Genomic DNA, 19,659 nt, shown 5'->3' on the forward strand with positions numbered 1-19,659 from the left:
ACACTGGGAGTCACTGTGTACAGTTCCGGTCTCTGTATCACACTGGGAGTCACTGTGTACAGTTGCGGTCTCTGTATCACACTGGGACTCACTGTGTACAGTTCCTGTCTCTGTATCACACTGGGAGTCACTGTGTACAGTTCCTGTCTCTGTATCACACTGGGAGTCACTGTGTACAGTTCCGGTCTCTGTATCACACTGGGACTCACTGTGTACAGTTCCTGTCTCTGTATCTCACTGCGAGTCACTGTGTACAGTTCCGGTCTCTGTATCGCACTGCGAGTCACTGTGTACAGTTCCAGTCTCTGTATCACACTGGGAGTCACTGTGTACAGTTCCAGTCTCTGTATCACACTGGGAGTCACTGTGTACAGTTCCGGTCTCTGTATCACACTGGGAGTCACTGTGTACAGTTCCGGTCTCTGTATCACACTGGGAGTCACTGTGTACAGTTCCGGTCTCTGTATCACACTGGGAGTCACTGTGTACAGTTCCAGTCTCTGTATCACACTGGGAGTCACTGTGTACAGTTCCGGTCTCTGTATCACACTGGGAGTCACTGTGTACAGTTCCTGTCTCTGTATCACACTGGGAGTCACTGTGTACAGTTCCAGTCTCTGTATCGCACTGGGAGTCACTGTGTACATTTCCAGTCTCTGTATCACACTGGGAATCACTGTGTACAGTTCCAGTCTCTGTATCAGACTGGGAGTCACTGTGTACAGTTCCAGTCTCTGTATCGCACTGGGAGTCACTGTGTACAGTCCCGGTCTCTGTATCGCACTGGGAGTCACTGTGTACAGTTCCGGTCTCTGTATCACACTGGGAGACACTGTGTACAGTTCCGGTCTCTGTATCACACTGGGAGTCACAGTGTACAGTTCCTGTCTCTGTATCACACTGGGACTCACTGTGTACAGTTCCTGTCTCTGTATCACACTGGGAGTCACTGGGTACAGTCCCGGTCTCTGTATCGCACTGGGAGTCACTGTGTACAGTTCCAGTCTCTGTATCACACTGGGAGTCACTGTGTACAGTTCCAGTCTCTGTATCACACTGGGAGTCACTGTGTACAGTTCCGGTCTCTGTATCACAATGGGAGTCACTGTGTACAGTTCCTGTCTCTGTATCACACTGGGAGTCACTGTGTACAGTTCCTGTCTCTGTATCACACTGGGAGTCACTGTGTACAGTTCCTGTCTCTGTATCACACTGGCAGTCACTGTGTACAGTTCCGGTCTCTGTATCACACTGGGAGTCACTGTGTACAGTCCCGGTCTCTGTATCGCACTGGGAGTCGCTGTGTACAGTTCCTGTCTCTGTATCACACTGGGAGTCACTGTGTACAGTTCCGGTCTCTGTATCACACTGGGAGACACTGTGTACAGTTCCGGTCTCTGTATCACACTGGGAGTCACTGTGTACAGTTCCAGTCTCTGTATCACACTGGGAGTCACTGTGTACAGTTCCTGTCTCGGTATCGCACTGGGAGACACTGTGTACAGTTCCAGTCTCTGTATCACACTGGGACTCACTGTGTACAGTTCCGGTCTCTGTATCACACTGGGAGACACTGTGTACAGTTCCGGTCTCTGTATCACACTGGGACTCACTGTGTACAGTTCCAGTCTCTGTATCACACTGGGAGTCACTGTGTACAGTTCCGGTCTCTGTATCACACTGGGAGTCACTGTGTACAGTTCCGGTCTCTGTATCACACTGGGAGTCACTGTGTACAGTTCCGGTCTCTGTATCACACTGGGAGTCACTGTGTACAGTTCCGGTCTCTGTATCACACTGGGACTCACTGTGTACAGTTCCAGTCTCTGTATCACACTGGGAGACACTGTGTACAGTTCCGGTCTCTGTATCACACTGGGACTCACTGTGTACAGTTCCAGTCTCTGTATCACACTGGGAGTCACTGTGTACAGTTCCAGTCTCTGTATCACACTGGGAGTCACTGTGTACAGTTCCGGTCTCTGTATCACACTGGGAGTCACTGTGTACAGTTGCGGTCTCTGTATCACACTGGGACTCACTGTGTACAGTTCCTGTCTCTGTATCACACTGGGAGTAACTGTGTACAGTTCCTGTCTCTGTATCACACTGGGAGTCACTGTGTACAGTTCCGGTCTCTGTATCACACTGGGAGTCACTGTGTACAGTTCCTGTCTCTGTATCTCACTGCGAGTCACTGTGTACAGTTCCGGTCTCTGTATCGCACTGCGAGTCACTGTGTACAGTTCCAGTCTCTGTATCACACTGGGAGTCACTGTGTACAGTTCCGGTCTCTGTATCACACTGGGAGTCACTGTGTACAGTTCCAGTCTCTGTATCACACTGGGAGTCACTGTGTACAGTTCCGGTCTCTGTATCGCACTGGGAGTCACTGTGTACAGTTCCTGTCTCTGTATCACACTGGGAGTCACTGTGTACAGTTCCAGTCTCTGTATCGCACTGGGAGTCACTGTGTACAGTTCCTGTCTCTGTATCACACTGGGAGTCACTGTGTACAGTCCCGGTCTCTGTATCGCACTGGGAGTCACTGTGTACAGTTCCTGTCTCTGTATCACACTGGGAGTCACTGTGTACAGTTCCTGTCTCTGTATCACACTGGGAGTCACTGTGTACAGTTCCGGTCTCTGTATCACACTGGGAGTCACTGTGTACAGTTCCGGTCTCTGTATCACACTGGGAGTCACTGTGTACAGTTCCAGTCTCTGTATCACACTGGGAGTCACTGTGTACAGTCCCGGTCTCTGTATCACACTGGGAGTCACTGTGTACAGTTCCAGTCTCTGTATCACACTGGGAGTCACTGTGTACAGTTCCGGTCTCTGTATCACACTGGGAGTCACTGTGTACAGTCCCGGTCTCTGTATCGCACTGGGAGTCACTGTGTACAGTTCCTGTCTCTGTATCACACTGGGAGTCACTGTGTACAGTTCCTGTCTCTGTATTACACTGGGAGTCACTGTGTACAGTTCCGGTCTCTGTATCACACTGGGAGTCACTGTGTACAGTTCCGGTCTCTGTATCACACTGGGAGTCACTGTGTACAGTTCCAGTCTCTGTATCACACTGGGAGTCACTGTGTACAGTCCCGGTCTCTGTATCACACTGGGAGTCACTGTGTACAGTTCCAGTCTCTGTATCACACTGGGAGTCACTGTGTACAGATCCAGTTTCTGTATCGCACTGGGAGACACTGTGTACAGTTCCAGTCTCTGTATCACACTGGGAGTCACTGTGTACAGTTCCGGTCTCTGTATCGCACTGGGAGACACTGTGTACAGTTCCGGTCTCTGTATCACACTGGGAGACACTGTGTACAGTTCCGGTCTCTGTATCGCACTGGGAGACACTGTGTACAGTTCCGGTCTCTGTATCACACTGGGAGACACTGTGTACAGTTCCAGTCTCTGTATCACACTGGGAGACACTGTGTACAGTTCCGGTCTCTGTATCACACTGGGAGTCACAGTGTACTGTTCCTGTCTCTGTATCACACTGGGAGTCACTGTGTACAGTTCCGGTCTCTGTATCACACTCGGAGTCACTGTGTACAGTTCCGGTCTCTGTATCACACTGGGAGTCACTGTGTACAGTTCCTGTCTCTGTATCACACTGGGAGACACTGTGTACAGTTCCAGTCTCTGTATCACACTGTGACTCACTGTGTACAGTTCCGGTCTCTGTATCACACTGGGAGTCACTGTGTACAGTTCCGGTCTCTGTATCACACTGGGAGTCACTGTGTACAGTTCCGGTCTCTGTATCACACTGGGAGTCACTGTGTACAGTTCCGGTCTCTGTATCACACTGGGAGTCACTGTGTACAGTTGCGGTCTCTGTATCACACTGGGAATCACTGTGTACAGTTCCGGTCTCTGTATCACACTGGGAGACACTGTGTACAGTTCCTGTCTCTGTATCACACTGGGAGTCACTGTGTACAGTTCCTGTCTCTGTATCACACTGGGAGACACTGTGTACAGTTCCTGTCTCTGTATCACACTGGGAGTCACTGTGTACAGTTCCTGTCTCTGTATCACACTGGGAGTCACTGTGTACAGTCCCGGTCTCTGTATCACACTGGGCGTCACTGTGTACAGTTCCGGTCTCTCTATCACACTCGGAGACACTGTGTACAGTTCCAGTCTCTGTATCACACTGGGAGTCACTGTGTACAGTTCCAGTCTCTGCATCACACTGGGAGACACTGTGTACAGTTCCTGTCTCTGTATCACACTGGGAGTCACTGTGTACAGTTCCAGTCTCTGTATCACACTGGGAGTCACTGTGTACAGTTCCAGTCTCTGCATTACACTGGGAGTCACTGTGTACAGTTCCTGTCTCTGTATCACACTGTGAGTCACTGTGTACAGTTCCGGTCTCTGTATCACACTGGGAGACACTGTGTACAGTTCCTGTCTCTGTATCACACTGGGAGTCACTGCGTACAGTTCCGGTCACTGTATCACACTGGGAGTCACTGTGTACAGTTCCAGTCTCTGTATCACACTGGGAGTCACTGTGTACAGTTCCAGTCTCTGTATCACACTGGGAGTCACTGTGTACAGTTCCTGTCTCTGTATCGCACTGGGAGTCACTGTGTACAGTTCCGGTCTCTGTATCACACTGGGAGTAGTCCAGTGATTTACCTGCCAGTAATGGGGGTTTTGTGATATAAAAATAGATTCGAAATGTTTTGACATGTTTCCCTGGAGCGCCCAAGTGTTCGGACTGAGCTCAAAGTTTTATTAAGCCATGAGGTTTATCGATGAGGTGAATGAGAGGTGGTTTTCCCCAGGGCGGGGAGTTCAAGGTTAGAGGGCGCAGGTTTAAGGTGAGAACGGAGAGCTTTCAGAAGCGCGTTAGGGGCAACGTGTTCCACCGATTGTGGGTCTTGTGTGTGGATCGAACCATCCTGTGGAAGTGGTGGGTGCGTGTCCCGTTGCAACATTTAAATTTGGATCAGTCCATGAATTGGGACACCTTTGGAGGGACATGAACCAAGACCAGGCAGGTGGGACAAGTTCACTTTGGGATAGTTGGTCAGCCTGGCCTGGTTGGGCCGAAGGGCCTGCTTTCCTGCTGTCGGTGATTCCCTGAGAGTTTCAAATCCCCCCTCCTTTAAAACACATTTCATTCGCTGACTGAAATTACCCGGGCAATTTAACGGTTGCTTTTTTGCGACATAAGCTCTTCTTTCTAACCCCCCTGGGTCACCGAGCTGCAGACAGGAGCTGGGTCTTAAAGTCGAGAAATGTTGTCGCCACTGTGCAAGGAGTTAGCGAGACCGCCGCTGAAGGTTTCGGTACAGCGCTGGTCCCCTGGATTCAACCGGGGATGGAGTCACGTGGGCGGCAGCTCACTGGATTGACTCCAGAGATGAGGAATGGACGCAGAGGAGATTTTTCCCGGGACGTTGCCCGGTCTTGGAGGGTCGGTCTCACGAGGGAATCGGCTGAGGGACTTGAGGCTGTGTTCGTCAGAGAGAAGGAGGTTGAGAGGTGGCTTAATCGAGACGTGTAAGATAATCCGAGGGTTAGACAGGGGGGACAGGGAGAGCCTTTTACCCTCAGATGGTGAAGGCCAGCACGAGCTTTAAACTGAGGGGGTGATAGATGTAGGACAGATGTCAGAGGGAGTTTTCTTGACTCAGAGAGTAGTGGGGTTGGGGGGGGGTGGAACACACTGCCTGTAACAGTGGGAGACTCGCCAACCTGAAGGGCATTTAAATGGGCACTGGGTAGGCACATGGACGAGAATGGAATGGTGTAGGTTATCGAGTCATGGAGTCAGAGAGATGTACAGCACGGAAACAGACCCTTCGGCCCAACCCGACCATGCTGTCCCAGATATCCTAACCTAATCTAGTCCCATTTAGAGTCAGAGAGATGTACAGCACGGAAACAGGCCCTTCGGTCCAACCCCTCCATGCTGTCCCAGATATCCTAACCTAACCTAGTCCCATTTGCCAGCACTTGGCCTATCTCCCCCTAAACCCTTCCTATTCATGTCCCCATCCACCTTTTCAATGCTGTCATTGTACCAGCCCCCACCACTTCCTCTGGCAGCTCATTCCATACACGTACCACCCTCTGGGTGAAAACATTGCCCCTTAGCTCCCTCTCCCCTCTCACCCTAAACCTATGCCCCTCTAGTTCTGGACTCCCCCACCCCAGGGGGAAAAGACTTTGTCTATTTACCCTATCTATGCCCCTCATAATTTTATAAACCTCTATAAGGTCACCCCTCAGCCTCCGACGCTCCAGGGAAAACAGCCCCAGCCTGTTCAGCCTCTCCCTGTAGCTCAGACCCTCCAACCCTGGCAACCTCCTTGTAAATCTTTTCTGAACCCTTTCACGTTTCACAACATCCAAAAGCGTGGGATTAGTTTTAGACCTGTCACAAGCAGAAAAAGAAAAATTACCTGCCACCCGGAGAGTTTGATTTCACTGAGGGAATGAACTATTTGCAAGTAATGTGGAATCTTTAGCTTAAGGCTGCGTCTGCTCAGGAGTTACTACACTGCGGATGCCACTCAGGCTGGCTGGATGGAAATTTGTGAGGCACTAACACGAGTAGAAATTACCTGGTTAAAAATGGCCAGTTTTGTGCACGAGTGATAGAAATGCAGCACTATCTATGACCTCAGTTATTAATCGAATGTGTGTTTGGTGTATGTCTTTATGAGCGTAGGAGTGGGTGTCAGTTAGTCTCAAACAAAAGGTTTGATGCTAATTGGCGTTTGCGGTCTTCAGCAAACTGAAATATTGCGAAGTTGAAGCAGTTAAGACTTCCTTTGTGTGTTGCGGCTTTATGACTATAATAAGTAGGAACCGCCATTCGGCCCTTCCATTCTGCTCCCCCATCCATTAGGATCCTGGCCGATCCCACATTCCCCACCTCCACTTTCCTGCCCCCTTTTCCCCCCCTCCGTCCCCCGACTGATCCCTCGATCGCGGCCTTCAATACCCACGCGGACTCTACCCCCCCCCCCACCACTCCCTCAGCCCCCCCCCAACCCCCCCCCAACCCCAGGGCTCTCTCTGTGTGACAGGGAGCTCCAGAGACCCACATCCCTCCGTGAGGAGAGATTCCTCCCCGTCTCAGTGTGAAATTGGTGCCCCTTTACCCTGAGCCCGTGCCCCCCACCCACCCCACCCCGACCCTCGACCCTCGACCCTCCCAGCACTGACCCTGTCAGACCCTCCTCTGTTTGAGTGAGATTCTCCCCTCACATTTACCCGGGGAGGGGTGTGTGTGGGGGGGGCCTGTTTAACCTTTGCCCCCTGAGACAATCCCTCCATTCCGAGGGGGGGAACCCTCCCTCTGGACCGTCCCCGAGTGAAATAATCCCCTTTCCGTAAACGAGGGGCTGAAAACAGCCCCCAGTTCCCCAGACGTGGTCTCCCCTAGTCCAGCTGGAGTAAGGCTTCCCCCACTCCGACCCCCCCTGGGAATAAGGGCCGAGTGGGGAAAGGGGGGTGTTGGTTGGTAATGGTTGAGGTTGCTGGTGGAATCGTTCTGGTCTGTTTCTCTGCAAGATCTCAAATACAGGCGGACGTGTGTGTCACTAAACGTGCAGAGTGTACATCAGAGAGGTGCAGGCCCGGCCGCGTCCGAGGAGCAGGAGAATCGACCTTTCCGAGTGGAGCCCTTCGTCAGGAATGAAGCTGGGAGCCTCCCAGGGTGGAGAGATAAATGGGAGGGCGGTAGGGCTTGGGGGGGGGGGGGGGAGGGGAAGGGAGCTGAGAGTGCGGTAGGTGAATGGAGGTGAGGGGAAAGGTCAGAGGGGAGGGTGGAAGGAAGGTTGACGGGTGGGACAGATCCCACGCTTGAGAGAACATCGCCGGGACACCCGCACCAACCAACCCCCACCGCCCCGCGGCCCAACATTTCAACTCCCCCCTCCCACTCTGCCGAGGACATTCAGGTACGGGGCCTCCTCCCTCACCACACGGAGGAAGAACGCCTCATCTTCCGCCTCGGGGCCCTCCAACCCCAGCGCATCGATGTGGACTTCACCAGTTTCCTCATCTCCCCTCCCCCCCCCCACCCCCCACCTCCCCCCAGTTCCAACCTTCCAGCTCAGCACCGCCCTCATGACCTGTCCCATAGTGTCCAGGGATGTGCAGGTTAGGGTGGGATTGGCCATGGGAAATTGTCCCATAGTGCCCAGGGATGTTCAGGTTAGGGTGGGATTGGCCATGGGAAATTGTCCCATAGTGCCCAGGGATGTGCAGGTTAGGGTGGGATTGGCCATGGGAAATTGTCCCATAGTGCCCAGGGATGTGCAGGTTAGGGTGGGATTGGCCATGGGAAATTGTCCCATAGTGCCCAGGGATGTGCAGGTTAGGGTGGGATTGGCCATGGGAAATTGTCCCATAGTGCCCAGGGATGTGCAGGTTAGGGTGGGATTGGCCATGGGAAATTGTCCCATAGTGCCCAGGGATGTGCAGGTTAGGGTGGATTAGCCATGGGAAATTGTCCCATAGTGTCCCAGGGATGTGCAGGTTAGGGTGGGATTGGCCGTGGGGAAATTGTCCCATAGTGTCCCAGGGATGTGCAGGTTAGGGTGGGATTGACCATGGGAAATTGTCCCATAGTGCCCAGGGATGTGCAGGTTAGGGTGGGATTGACCATGGGAAATTGTCCCATCGTGTCCCAGGTCAGGTGTGTGAGTCGGGGTCGATGTAGAGTAATCGTGTAGGGTAATGGCTCTGGCTGAGGTAACCTCTGCAGAGTCAGTGTGGGCTTATTGGGGCCGAAGGGCCTACTTCCACGCTGTGGGGATTCCATGTCTCTGTGTTGGATCTGCACAGCAAGCTCCCTCCGTCTATCCCCGCTTCCCAAACGTTCCCCCTGTCTGTTACCAGTTAATTTCCACATTCGAGAATCTCCTTCCTTTGTCACGGTGGGTTTTGTCTTCAACATTTTCGCGCTTTTGTGGGCCTCTGTTTTTATTAATAGAGACGGTGAACTCTCTGGCCCATCACAACCACCTTCACAAACCCATTTCCTGCCCCTTTCGCAGAGTTTTTGATTGTTTTCCCGTCCTGTGCGCGTTGTCTCTCTCCCAAGACCATCCCCTCCTGCCCCGCGCTCCCTCCCTGAGTCTCCTCCCTGCAAGCGCAGGAAGGGGCCTTCCCCCACCCCCCCAAACCCACCGCCACCCTCCTGGGTCCCTCACGGCTTTGGGCCACCCTCTGGTGACCGCGCACCACCAATCCCCTCTGGGCCAACCCCCGTCTCCCGTCACCCTTCTGATCGCAGAATCGCAGACGGAGGCCATTCGGCCCCATGTACGTGCAGGGTAGAGTCGGAGAGAGGTGTACAGCACAGAAACAGACCCTTCGGCCCAACCCGTCCATGCTGTCCCAGATATCCTAACCTCATCTAGTCCCCATTTAGAGTCAGAGAGATGTACAGCACGGAAACAGACCCTTCGGCCCAACCTGTCCATGCTGCCCCAGATATCCCAACCTAATCTAGTCCCATTTAGAGTCAGAGAGATGTACAGCAGGGAAACAGGCCCTTCGGCCCAACCCGTCCATGTTATTCCACCCAGTCTTTCAGTTTAGCTCAGTTGGCTGGTTGTCTGCTGGGCAGGCCAGCGTGGTGCCAACAGCCTGGGTTCGATCCCCACCTCCGGTTTGATGTTACCATGAAGGGCTCTCCTTCTCAATCTCTGACCTCGCCTGAGCTGCGGCGGCCCTCGGGGTGAAATCACCGCCGGTCGCTTCTCTCTGACGAGGGAGCCGCCCCTTCTGCTCTGGTAGGACGAATGGTGGCGGGGGGGGGCGCAACATCCTCAAGATGGCTGCTGTTCCGTACGGAACCTTCGCCCACTCTGAGGGTGCTCCGTGTCACCTGTGTAGAGCGATCAGAGAGTGAGAGAGAGACAGAGAGATAGAGAGTGAGAAAGAGAGAAAGAGAGGGCAACGATTAGGAGTGAAACAGCAGGAGAGGAAACGCGAAACACAGATGGCACGTTGACCGAAAAATGGCACGCGGGCGGAGAGAGGGAGAGAGGGAGGACCGAAGGAGGGAGAGTGGAAGACAAAGGGAGAGTGGAGAGCACAAGGGCTCACGTGGAGAAGCCAAGAGAGGGAGAAGGTGAGGAATGAAAATGGAGTGAGAGGCAGGGAGTGGTTCCCCGCGTCCCGTCCTCCATCTTGTTTTTTTGGGCCGACAAGATGTCCGCCCCCAAAGACTCCTTTCACTTCGGCAGTGTGTGTCTGGGGGGGGGGGGGGGGGGGGGGGGAGGGAGGGGGAGGGGTGCGGAAACGAGCGTCTGGGGCAGACTGAGGGGGCGGGTGCTCCCTCTCGCCAGGAGACGCCATTTCGCGCAGAGCGAAACCAAAAACAAAAAAACCAGACAAAATGGATGGAGGAGGAAGGGCCCTCCCTTTCCTGTGACATTGGCTCCTCTCTCTCTCTCTCTCTCTCTCTGTCTCAGTCTCTCAGTATCAGGCAGCAGGCGCCGTTGTAATGAGTCAGTGGTTGTTGTAAGTTTGAAAACGTACAGTATTTTGTACTTGGCCCACCTGTCCCCCAGGTCCCCCCACGCAAACGCACAAAACAAGGTCTGACTCTCGAACTGGAGGCCAGAGATCTCCACGGTAACCATCGCATGGTGGTTTCTCATCCTCCGTTCAACGTCCAGTGCAAATGGAGTGTCCCGGTCCAATCACAGGAGCAGGAAGCTTGGGGGGGGGGGGGGGACAGGAACGAACAGGAATAACACGGAGACAGAGAGGGCACTGATTAACTGACCACCCGACAGGGCCCACTCCCTCAGCACTGACCCTCCGACAGGGCCCACTCCCTCAGCACTGACCCTCCGACAGGGCCCACTCCCTCAGCACTGACCCTCCGACAGCGCCCACTCCCTCAGCACTGACCCTCCGACAGGGCCCACTCCCTCAGCACTGACCCTCCGACAGGGCCCACTCCCTCAGCACTGACCCTCCGACAGTGCCCACTCCCTCAGCACTGACCCTTCGACAGTGCCCACTCCCTCAGCACTGACCCTCCGACAGTGCCCTCTCCCTCAACGCTGACCCTCCGACAGTGCCCACTCCCTCAGCACTGACCCTCCGACAGTGCGGCACTCCCTCAGCACTGACCCTCCGACAGTGCCCACTCCCTTAGCACTGACCCTCCGACAGGGCCCACTCCCTCATCACTGACCCTCCGACAGTGCCCAGTCCCTCAGCACTGACCCTCCGACAGCGCCCACTCCCTCAGCACTGACCCTCCGACAGTGCTCACTCCCTCAGCACTGACCCTCCGACAGGGCCCGCTCCCTCAGCACTGACCATCCGACAGCGCCCACTCCCTCATCACTGACCCTCCGACAGTGCCCACTCCCTCAGCCCTGACCCTCCGACAGTGCCCACTCCCTCATCACTGACCCTCCGACAGTGCCCACTCCCTCAGGACTGACCCTCCGACAGTGCCCCACTCCCTCAGCACTGACCCTCCAACAGTGCCCACTCCCTCAGCACTGACCCACCGACAGGGCCCACTCCCTCAGCACTGACCCCCCGACAGGGCCCACTCCCTCAGCACTGACCCTCCGACAGTGCCCACTCCCTCAGCACTGACCCTCCGACAGTGCCCACTCCCTCAGTGCTGACCCTCCGACAGTGCCCACTCCCTCAGCACTGACCCTCCGACAGTGCCCCTCTCCCTCAGCACTGATGGTGTGTGAGGCTGGAAGCTGGGAGCCTGTGGTCTGTGTGTGTCTGTGTGTGTGTGAGTGTGTGTGTGTGTGTGTGTGTGTGTGTGTGTCTGTGTGTCTGTGTGTGTGTGTGTGTGTGTCTGTGTGTGTGTGTGTGTGTGTGTGTCTGTGTGTGTGTGTCTGTGTGTGTGTGAGTGTGTGTGTGTGTGCGTGTCTGTGTGTGTGTGTGTGAGTGAGTGTGTGTGTCTGTGTGTCTGTGTGTCTGTGTGTGTGTGTGTGTGTGTGTCTGTGTGTCTGTGTGTGTGTGTGTGTGTGTGTGTCTGTGTGTGTGTGTCTGTGTGTGTGTGTGTGTGTGTGTGTGTCTGTGTGTCTGTGTGTGTGCGTTGATGAGTTGTATTGTCACTGCTGACTCAGACAGTGAGATCTCACTGCCCACAATTCCCCGCCACCGGGATCAGTTTCGGTTCAGTTCTCCTGTGAAACAATAGCGGCAGCTGCATTGTTTCGAAGAGCCTGTTCTGAAATGACTGATGCTTTTGCCCAGAGTTACGTGCGAGCGGGGCAGAGTCGGCGCTGAATGGCGGGTCTAATGGTGAAACTTAACCAGATCGCCAAATCGTCCCCGTGGGCATTCACTCCTTCAGGGGACAGTCTCCCCACCTCGAGGGATCCTGCCACTTTGCCTCTGACGGTTTCCCGCCCTCCTGTCCCCGGGTCCCCCTCAAATAGCTCAGTCCCGGCCACTCTGCCCACCTCTCGCCTTCTAGCCCCTCCTCAAACCCTTCCCCTCCCACCCCGTCCCTTTCCAAACCTTTTCGGGAGATGTGTCCCATTCCCCGGGGGGGGGAAATGTGGGTGGGTTAGCCCATCCCGCGGCCCACCCACCCCCCCCGCCCCCCCACCCGAAATCCCGGCACGCCCTGTCATTATCACCGTCCTTGCGCGACCTTCTCTCCCAGTCGGGCACGGGAAGGGGGGGGGCTGTTACTTGGCGTGGGGGGGATGCAGTTCAAGAGTTGGATGTCCTTCTGGGCTCAGGGCGATGGGCCGGGCGTTGGGAAGTGAGGTAGAGGGTGAATGGTGTCGGGGAAATTAACCCAATAACGCCGAGATCACAAAACACACAGAGGGAAGTTAAATGAACCAACAGTTTATTAACGCGGTGATATCGCCGAATGAGATATCGACTGAGCTGAAACAGCTCAGACAGTCTGTTCGGGGAGCTGAAACTCTCTTCCCTGAGCTGACAATCCAGCCAGGTTTTATCGGAATATCGTACAATGATCCTCATTAAACAACAGGGGGATATACAATGTATTTGATAACGGACTAACCCAGTTACGGTGGTAACGCGGTTACAGAAGGATGTCCTGATTGAAGATTCGATGTCACGTCCGGGCAGCATCAAACAGGTTTTAATGGGATCAGGAGATTCCCGCTCTCTTCAAAGGGGGAGGTGGGAATGTCCCCTTTAAAGCAAAGTTACAAACCCCACACCCCCAGGTTGGAGTCTGACAGGTTTAATTGGAAGCACTAGCTTTCGGAGCGCTGCTCCTTCATCAGGTGGTTGTGGAGTCAGATGTTCCCATCGTCGCTCTCCTGTGGGTGAGGAATTCTGGTACCTCTCCATCTGACCTGTCCTTTGATATCACTTGGGGGGGGGGAACGAGACTGCTCTCGGGGCTCTGGGACAGCTGTGTGGGTCAGGTCCAGGAAGCTTATTGCCTTGGTCTGTGAGTGACCGCGGTCATGTCTGGTTTGTGTTGTCAGCCTGTTCGGTCAAGGGTGAGGCATTCTGGGTGTTTCTGGTACGGTTTGGAGAGGTTTGATTTCCTGTGTTCTGCGTGGATAGGCGGGGGGGGGTTGGGGGGGCAGATCTTTTCCCGTGGATGTCCAATGGATGGGCTGAATGGCCTGATGCACTGGATGACGTCAGAAATGTTTGTGATTCCCCCCAACCAAATGAAACGAGCACCTCCCGCTTCCCCCCATCCCCTTAGACAAGGTTGAGAGAGAGATTTCGTCAGCAATGGATTAATTATATTCTAATATCCAGAGTTAGCCTGAGGCAATGCTGATCTCACTCCCAAACAGGATGTTAAACAGCGAATGAATCACGTCCCACAACTGTCTCCGTTACTGACAAAATGGATCATGAGGTCTCAATAATTAAGCGACTCTGAATTCTCCCTCAAATAGAACAGGCCCTTCGGCCCTCCAACCCTGCACTGACCCATCTTGCCCTACCATATGAAAACTGCCTTCACTTACAGGATCCGTATCCCTCAACCTAATAACCTCAGTTATCCGAAACTCTGGAGGAGAAGTGTGTTTCGGGAGTGATGCGAGTCAGACAGAGGAGAGTTTGCTTCACACTGACTCATTTTCCTATGACGATGTTTTTTGGGTGAACATGCAGCTGATCACGTGAGATCCTGCCGTTGTTAATTAGAAACACAAAGGGTGGGGAAATGCAAGGTATTTGTGAATAACGTGATGAGTAACATTATTACAGACACTGAGAGAAGGAGTGACCTGACCAGGAAGGCAGTGGTTCAATGCCAGGCACACTCCGACAGGGCCCACTCCCTCAGCACTGACCGTCTGACAGTGCCCACTCCCTCAGTACTGACCCTCCGACAGTGCACACTCCCTCAGCACTGACCCTCTCACAGTGCCCACTCCCTCAGCACTGACCCTCCGACAGGGCCCACTCCCTCAGCACTGACCCTCCGACAGTGCCCACTCCCTCAGCACTGACCGTCTGACAGTGCCCACTCCCTCTACACTGACCCTCCGACAGGGCCCACTCCCTCAGCACTGACCGTCTGACAGTGCACACTCCCTCAGCACTGACCCTCTCACAGTGCCCACTCCCTCAGCACTGACCCTCCGACAGGGCCCACTCCCTCAGCACTGACCGTCTGACAGTGCACACTCCCTCAGCACTGACCCTCTCACAGTGCCCACTCCCTCAGCACTGACCCTCCGACAGGGCCCACTCCCTCAGCACTGACCGTCTGACAGTGCCCACTCCCTCAGCACTGACCCTCCGACAGTGCCCGCTCCCTCAGCACTGACCCTCCGACAGTGCCCACTCCCTCAGTACTGACCCTCCGACAGTGCACACTCCCTCAGCACTGACCCTCTCACAGTGCCCACTCCCTCAGCACTGACCCTCCGACAGTGCCCACTCCCTCAGCACTGACCCTCCGACAGTGCCCGCTCCCTCAGCACTGACCCTCCGACAGTGCCCACTCCCTCAGCACTGACCCTCTGACAGTGCCCACTCCCTCAGCACTGACCCTCCGACAGTGCCCACTCCCTCAGCACTGACCCTCCGACAGTGCCCACTCCCTCAGCACTGACCCTCCGACAGTGCCCACTCCCTCAGCACTGACCCTCCGACAGTGCCCGCTCCCTCAGCACTGACCCTCCGACAGTGCCCACTCCCTCAGTACTGACCCTCCGACAGTGCCCATTCCTTCAGCACTGACCCTCCGACAGTGTCCACTCCCTCAGCACTGACCCTCCGACAGTGCCCACTCCCTCAGCACTGACCCCTGAATGTGCGGCGCCCCCTGTTGCCCTTGAAGTGCATATCTGGATTATGTGGCTTGAATCTCTGTCAGTAATGATCAATCCCAGGATCCTCTGGTGCAGGTGTCTGACCAAATCCCTGACCACATTGTCACGGTACCTGGTGAAGTGGCTTTATCATGGAGCGAATTGAATGATTTTGTCCAACATTAATTGCGGTTGGTTTATTTCCCAGGTCTGGTATCATCCCAGGCTGTTACCCACAAGAGACCACATCAAGATGATGAAAACCTTCCATCTGTTCCAAGTAAGCTCATTGTGTCACATTGTGACTGTCATGCTCACGTTCTCTGTGTTGGATTGGCTGAGTCTGTTTCCAATTGATGCTGACTGTTGGCGATTGGATCTGCCTGGGTGTGGACTCTGAGTAAATTGAGCCAGACGCCAAAGAGAGACGTGATAACGGGGGGGGGGGGGGGGGGGGGGGGTAGATGCTCGAATACTCCCCAGCTCCTTCAGAAGTCAATCAGGTTAAACCCAAAACACTGAGTGCCATTTTGGCCTCATCGTTTCGCAGGAACCCTGCAGCAAGGAAAGAGGTCATTTGGCCCATCGAGTCAGCACTGACCTTCCGAAGACCCAACCACACCCACACCCATTTCCCATGGACAATCCACCCTTACCTGCACATCCCTGGACACTTTGGGACAATTTCCCATGACCAATCCACCCTAACCTGCACATCCCTGGACACTATGGGACAATTTCCCTTGGCCAATCCCACCCTAACCTGCACATCCCTGGGCACTATGGGACAATTTCCCATGGCCAATCTCACCCTAACCTGCACATCCCTGGGCACTATGGGACAATTTCCGCATGACCAATCCACCCTAACCTGCACATCCCTGGGCACTATGGGACAATTTCCCATGGTCAATCCCACCCTAACCTGCACATCCCTGGACACTATGGGACAATTTCCCATGGCCAATCCACCCTAACCTGCACATCCCTGGGCACTATGGGACAATTTCCCATGGCCAATCCACTCTAACCTGCACATCCCTGGGCACTATGGGACAATTTCCCATGGCCAATCCACCCTAACCTGCACATCCCTGGGCATTATGGGACAATTTCCCATGGCCAATCCACCCTAACCTGCACATCCCTGGGCACTATGGGACAATTCCCCATGACCAATCCACCCTAACCTGCACATCCCTGGACAATATGGGACAATTCCCCATGACCAATCCCACCCTAACCTGCACATCCCTGGGCATTATGGGACAATTTCCCATGGCCAATCCACCCTAACCTGCACATCCCTGGGCACTATGGGACAATTTCCCATGGCCAATCCCACCCTAACCTGCACATCCCTGGGCACTATGGGACAATTCCCCATGACCAATCCACCCTAACCTGCACATCCCTGGACACTATGGGACAATTCCCCATGACCAATCCACCCTAACCTGCACATCCCTGGGCACTATGGGACAATTTCCCATGGCCAATCCCACCCTAACCTGCACATCTCTGGACACTATGGGACAATTTCCCATGGCCAATCCACCCTAACCTGCACATCCCTGGGCACTATGGGACAATTCCCCATGACCAATCCCACCCTAACCCTACACATCCCTGGACACTATGGGACAATTTCCCATGGCCAATCCCACCCTAACCTGAACATCCCTGGGCACTATGGGACAATTTCCCATGACCAATCTACCCTAACCTGCACATCCCTGGGCACTATGGGACAATTTCCCATGGTCAATCCACCCTAACCTGCACATCCCTGGGCACTATGGGACAATTTCCCATGGCCAATCCACCCTAACCTGCACATCCCTGGGCACTATGAGACAATTTCCCATGGCCAATCCACCCTAACCTGCACATCCCTGGGCACTATGAGACAATTTCCCATGGCCAATCCACCCTAACCTGCACATCCCTGGACACTATGAGACAATTTCCCATGGCCAATCCACCCTAACCTGCACATCCCTGGGCACTATGGGACAATTTCCCATGGTCAATCCACCCTAACCTGCACATCCCTGGACACCATGGGACAATTTCCCATGGCCAATCCACCCTAACCTGCACATCCCTGGGCACTATGGGACAATTTCCCATGGCCAATCCACCCTAACCTGCACATCCCTGGGCACTATGGGACAATTTCCCATGGCCAATCCACCCTAACCTGCACATCCCTGGACACCATGGGACAATTTCCCATGGCCAATCCACCCTAACCTGCACATCCCGGGGCACTATGGGACAATTTCCCCATGACCAATCCACCCTAACCTGCACATCCCTGGACACTATGGGACAATTTCCCACGGTTCCTGAGTTTTGTGTTCATGATCCTTTTTCTTGTTTCAGATTTACCTTCTTCCTTGGTACCACATCTGCCAGCCGTCACTCCAACGAGCCCCTTTCCCGGTAAGTATAATCCTCATGGCCTCACATTGCCGGCAGCATTCCCGGTGGTAGTGACCACCAAGGGGAATCCCAGAATCCCGTCCCCTTTCACTGTGGAAGAAGGCCTTTCGGCCCATCGATTCTACGCTGACGCTCCACAGCCTCTTTTCCCGGAGGGCAGGCCATGAGTAAATCTTCCAGGACTTCCTGGTTTCTGGAGAAGCCCCAGAAGGTTGGGAAACTGCCCTCGGAACACCGTTACTTAAAAACGGGGCAAGGAGAAGAGGGAACAAAGCATGAAACAGTAGGCCAGAGTGACGTCCATTGTCGGGGGAGCCGGTTAGAGCCGATCTATTTTATTTCTTCGCGGGATGAGGATTTCTCCGGACATTTATTGACCAGTCCTAATTCCCCCAGAGGGCTGTGAGGGGTCATCTGCATTACCGTAAGGGCCAGAGCAAGGTCAGGGCCTAGTCTGCACTCGGCCTCCTGCACGGTCAGACTGAGGCTGAGCGGAAACCGGAGGGACTGGGGACATTCCTGATGAAGGGCTTTTGCCCGCATCGTCGACTCTCCTGCTCCTCGGACGCTGCCGTGCTTTTCCAGCACCACACTCTTGACCCTTACCCTGGGTCTGGCCTACTTCGAACGGAGAACATAGAGCATACAATGTCAAACGTAGCACATACAACATAGAACAGGGGACATAGAAACATACAATGTCAAACGTAGCACAATACAACATAGAACAGGGGACATAGAACATACAACATGGAACATACAATCTCGAACATAGAACAGAGAACATACATCCAACAGTACAGGCCGTTCGGCCCTCGATGTTGTGCCGAACATTTATCTCAGTCTAAGATCACCCTCACCTACACACCCCTAAGTTACTGCCAGCCATGTGTTTATCCAGCAGCCGCATAAGTGTCCCTAATGTCGCTGACTCTACTCACATTGTTGGCGTGCATTCCACGCGCCCCAGCGCTCTCTGAGCAAAGAACTTCCCCCTGACATCTCTCTTCGCTGTTCCTTCGATCACCTTAAAACACGGACCCCTCATAACAGCCGTTTCACCCTGGGGCTCTACATCACCTTGTCCACCTCTCTCAAGTCACCTCTCAGCCCTCTGCTCTCCAGTTAGCTCCCTCAACCCCTCTTCATAAGACCGAGCCCTTTAGCCCAGGCGGCATCCTGATAAATCTCCTCTGCGCCCCTCTCTCTAAAGCTTCCAACTCCCCTCCTATAACGCGGCGACCAGGACTGAACACGTATATTCCGAGTGTGGCCTCTGTAAAGCTGCAGCACAACCTCGCGGCCCATTAAACTCAATCCCCCTGCTAATGAAGGCCAGCACACCATAAGCCTTCTTAACAACCCTATCCACGGTGGGTGGTGACTTTTGAGGGATCTGTGGGCCCCGAGATCCCTCCGTCCCTCCACACCGCCAAGAATCCCGCCTTTAAACCCTGTATTCTGCGTTCAAATCCCACCTGCCGAAGGTTGCACTCCATCTGCCAGTTCTCAGCCCAACTCTACGTCCTGTCAGGTGTGTGCCTCACGGGAACGTGGATTACCCCTAACAGCCATCTGGGACGGTCAACCTGGGGTGCCAGAGACGCCCTCATCCCGTGGATAAATAAAACAGACTCGGCTCGAACCCGCTTCCCCGAGCAAATGGACCCCACTCTGTAGGGTCCCCGGGTGGGGTGGTTTTGGGGGCGGGGAGGGGAAGAGTAAAAAAGATGGCAAAAGGCAGGGAGGGTTGGTTGATGCGTGCTAATGTGCCCCCCCCACCCCCGAGTCCCTACGATATAAAGGAGGCTACATCGGGAGAGACGGATGTAGTGATGGAGGTTGGATGCTGCGTGGGCAGAAACTCCCTGGGATCCTCAAGGGATCGTTTGGATGGAGTGGGGGGGTGAGAAGGGGAGGTGTTGTGGGGTGGGGGGGGGGGG

General features: G+C 54.4%; 1 protein-coding gene and 1 long non-coding RNA gene across 2 annotated transcripts in view; one reads left to right on the forward strand and one right to left on the reverse strand.

The window, feature by feature from the left end:
• Positions 1-17,718, forward strand: part of LOC140468435 (uncharacterized) — a 41,092-nt gene extending 23,374 nt beyond the window's left edge. Inside the window, exons 2-3 of the long non-coding RNA XR_011955644.1 lie at positions 15,477-15,548; positions 17,657-17,718. This is a non-coding gene — a long non-coding RNA (uncharacterized lncRNA). The remainder of the gene's footprint in view (positions 1-15,476; positions 15,549-17,656) is intronic.
• A 119-nt stretch (positions 17,719-17,837) lies between these two features.
• The window catches only part of LOC140468495 (cell cycle checkpoint control protein RAD9A-like), a 119,932-nt gene continuing 118,110 nt past the window's right edge, over positions 17,838-19,659 (reverse strand). Inside the window, exon 8 of the mRNA XM_072564575.1 lies at positions 17,838-17,956. Coding sequence (XP_072420676.1) covers positions 17,838-17,956 — 119 coding nt within the window. The remainder of the gene's footprint in view (positions 17,957-19,659) is intronic.

The sequence above is a fragment of the Chiloscyllium punctatum genome, chromosome 47 (genome assembly GCF_047496795.1).
Source record: "Chiloscyllium punctatum isolate Juve2018m chromosome 47, sChiPun1.3, whole genome shotgun sequence".
Lineage (NCBI taxonomy): Eukaryota > Metazoa > Chordata > Chondrichthyes > Orectolobiformes > Hemiscylliidae > Chiloscyllium > Chiloscyllium punctatum.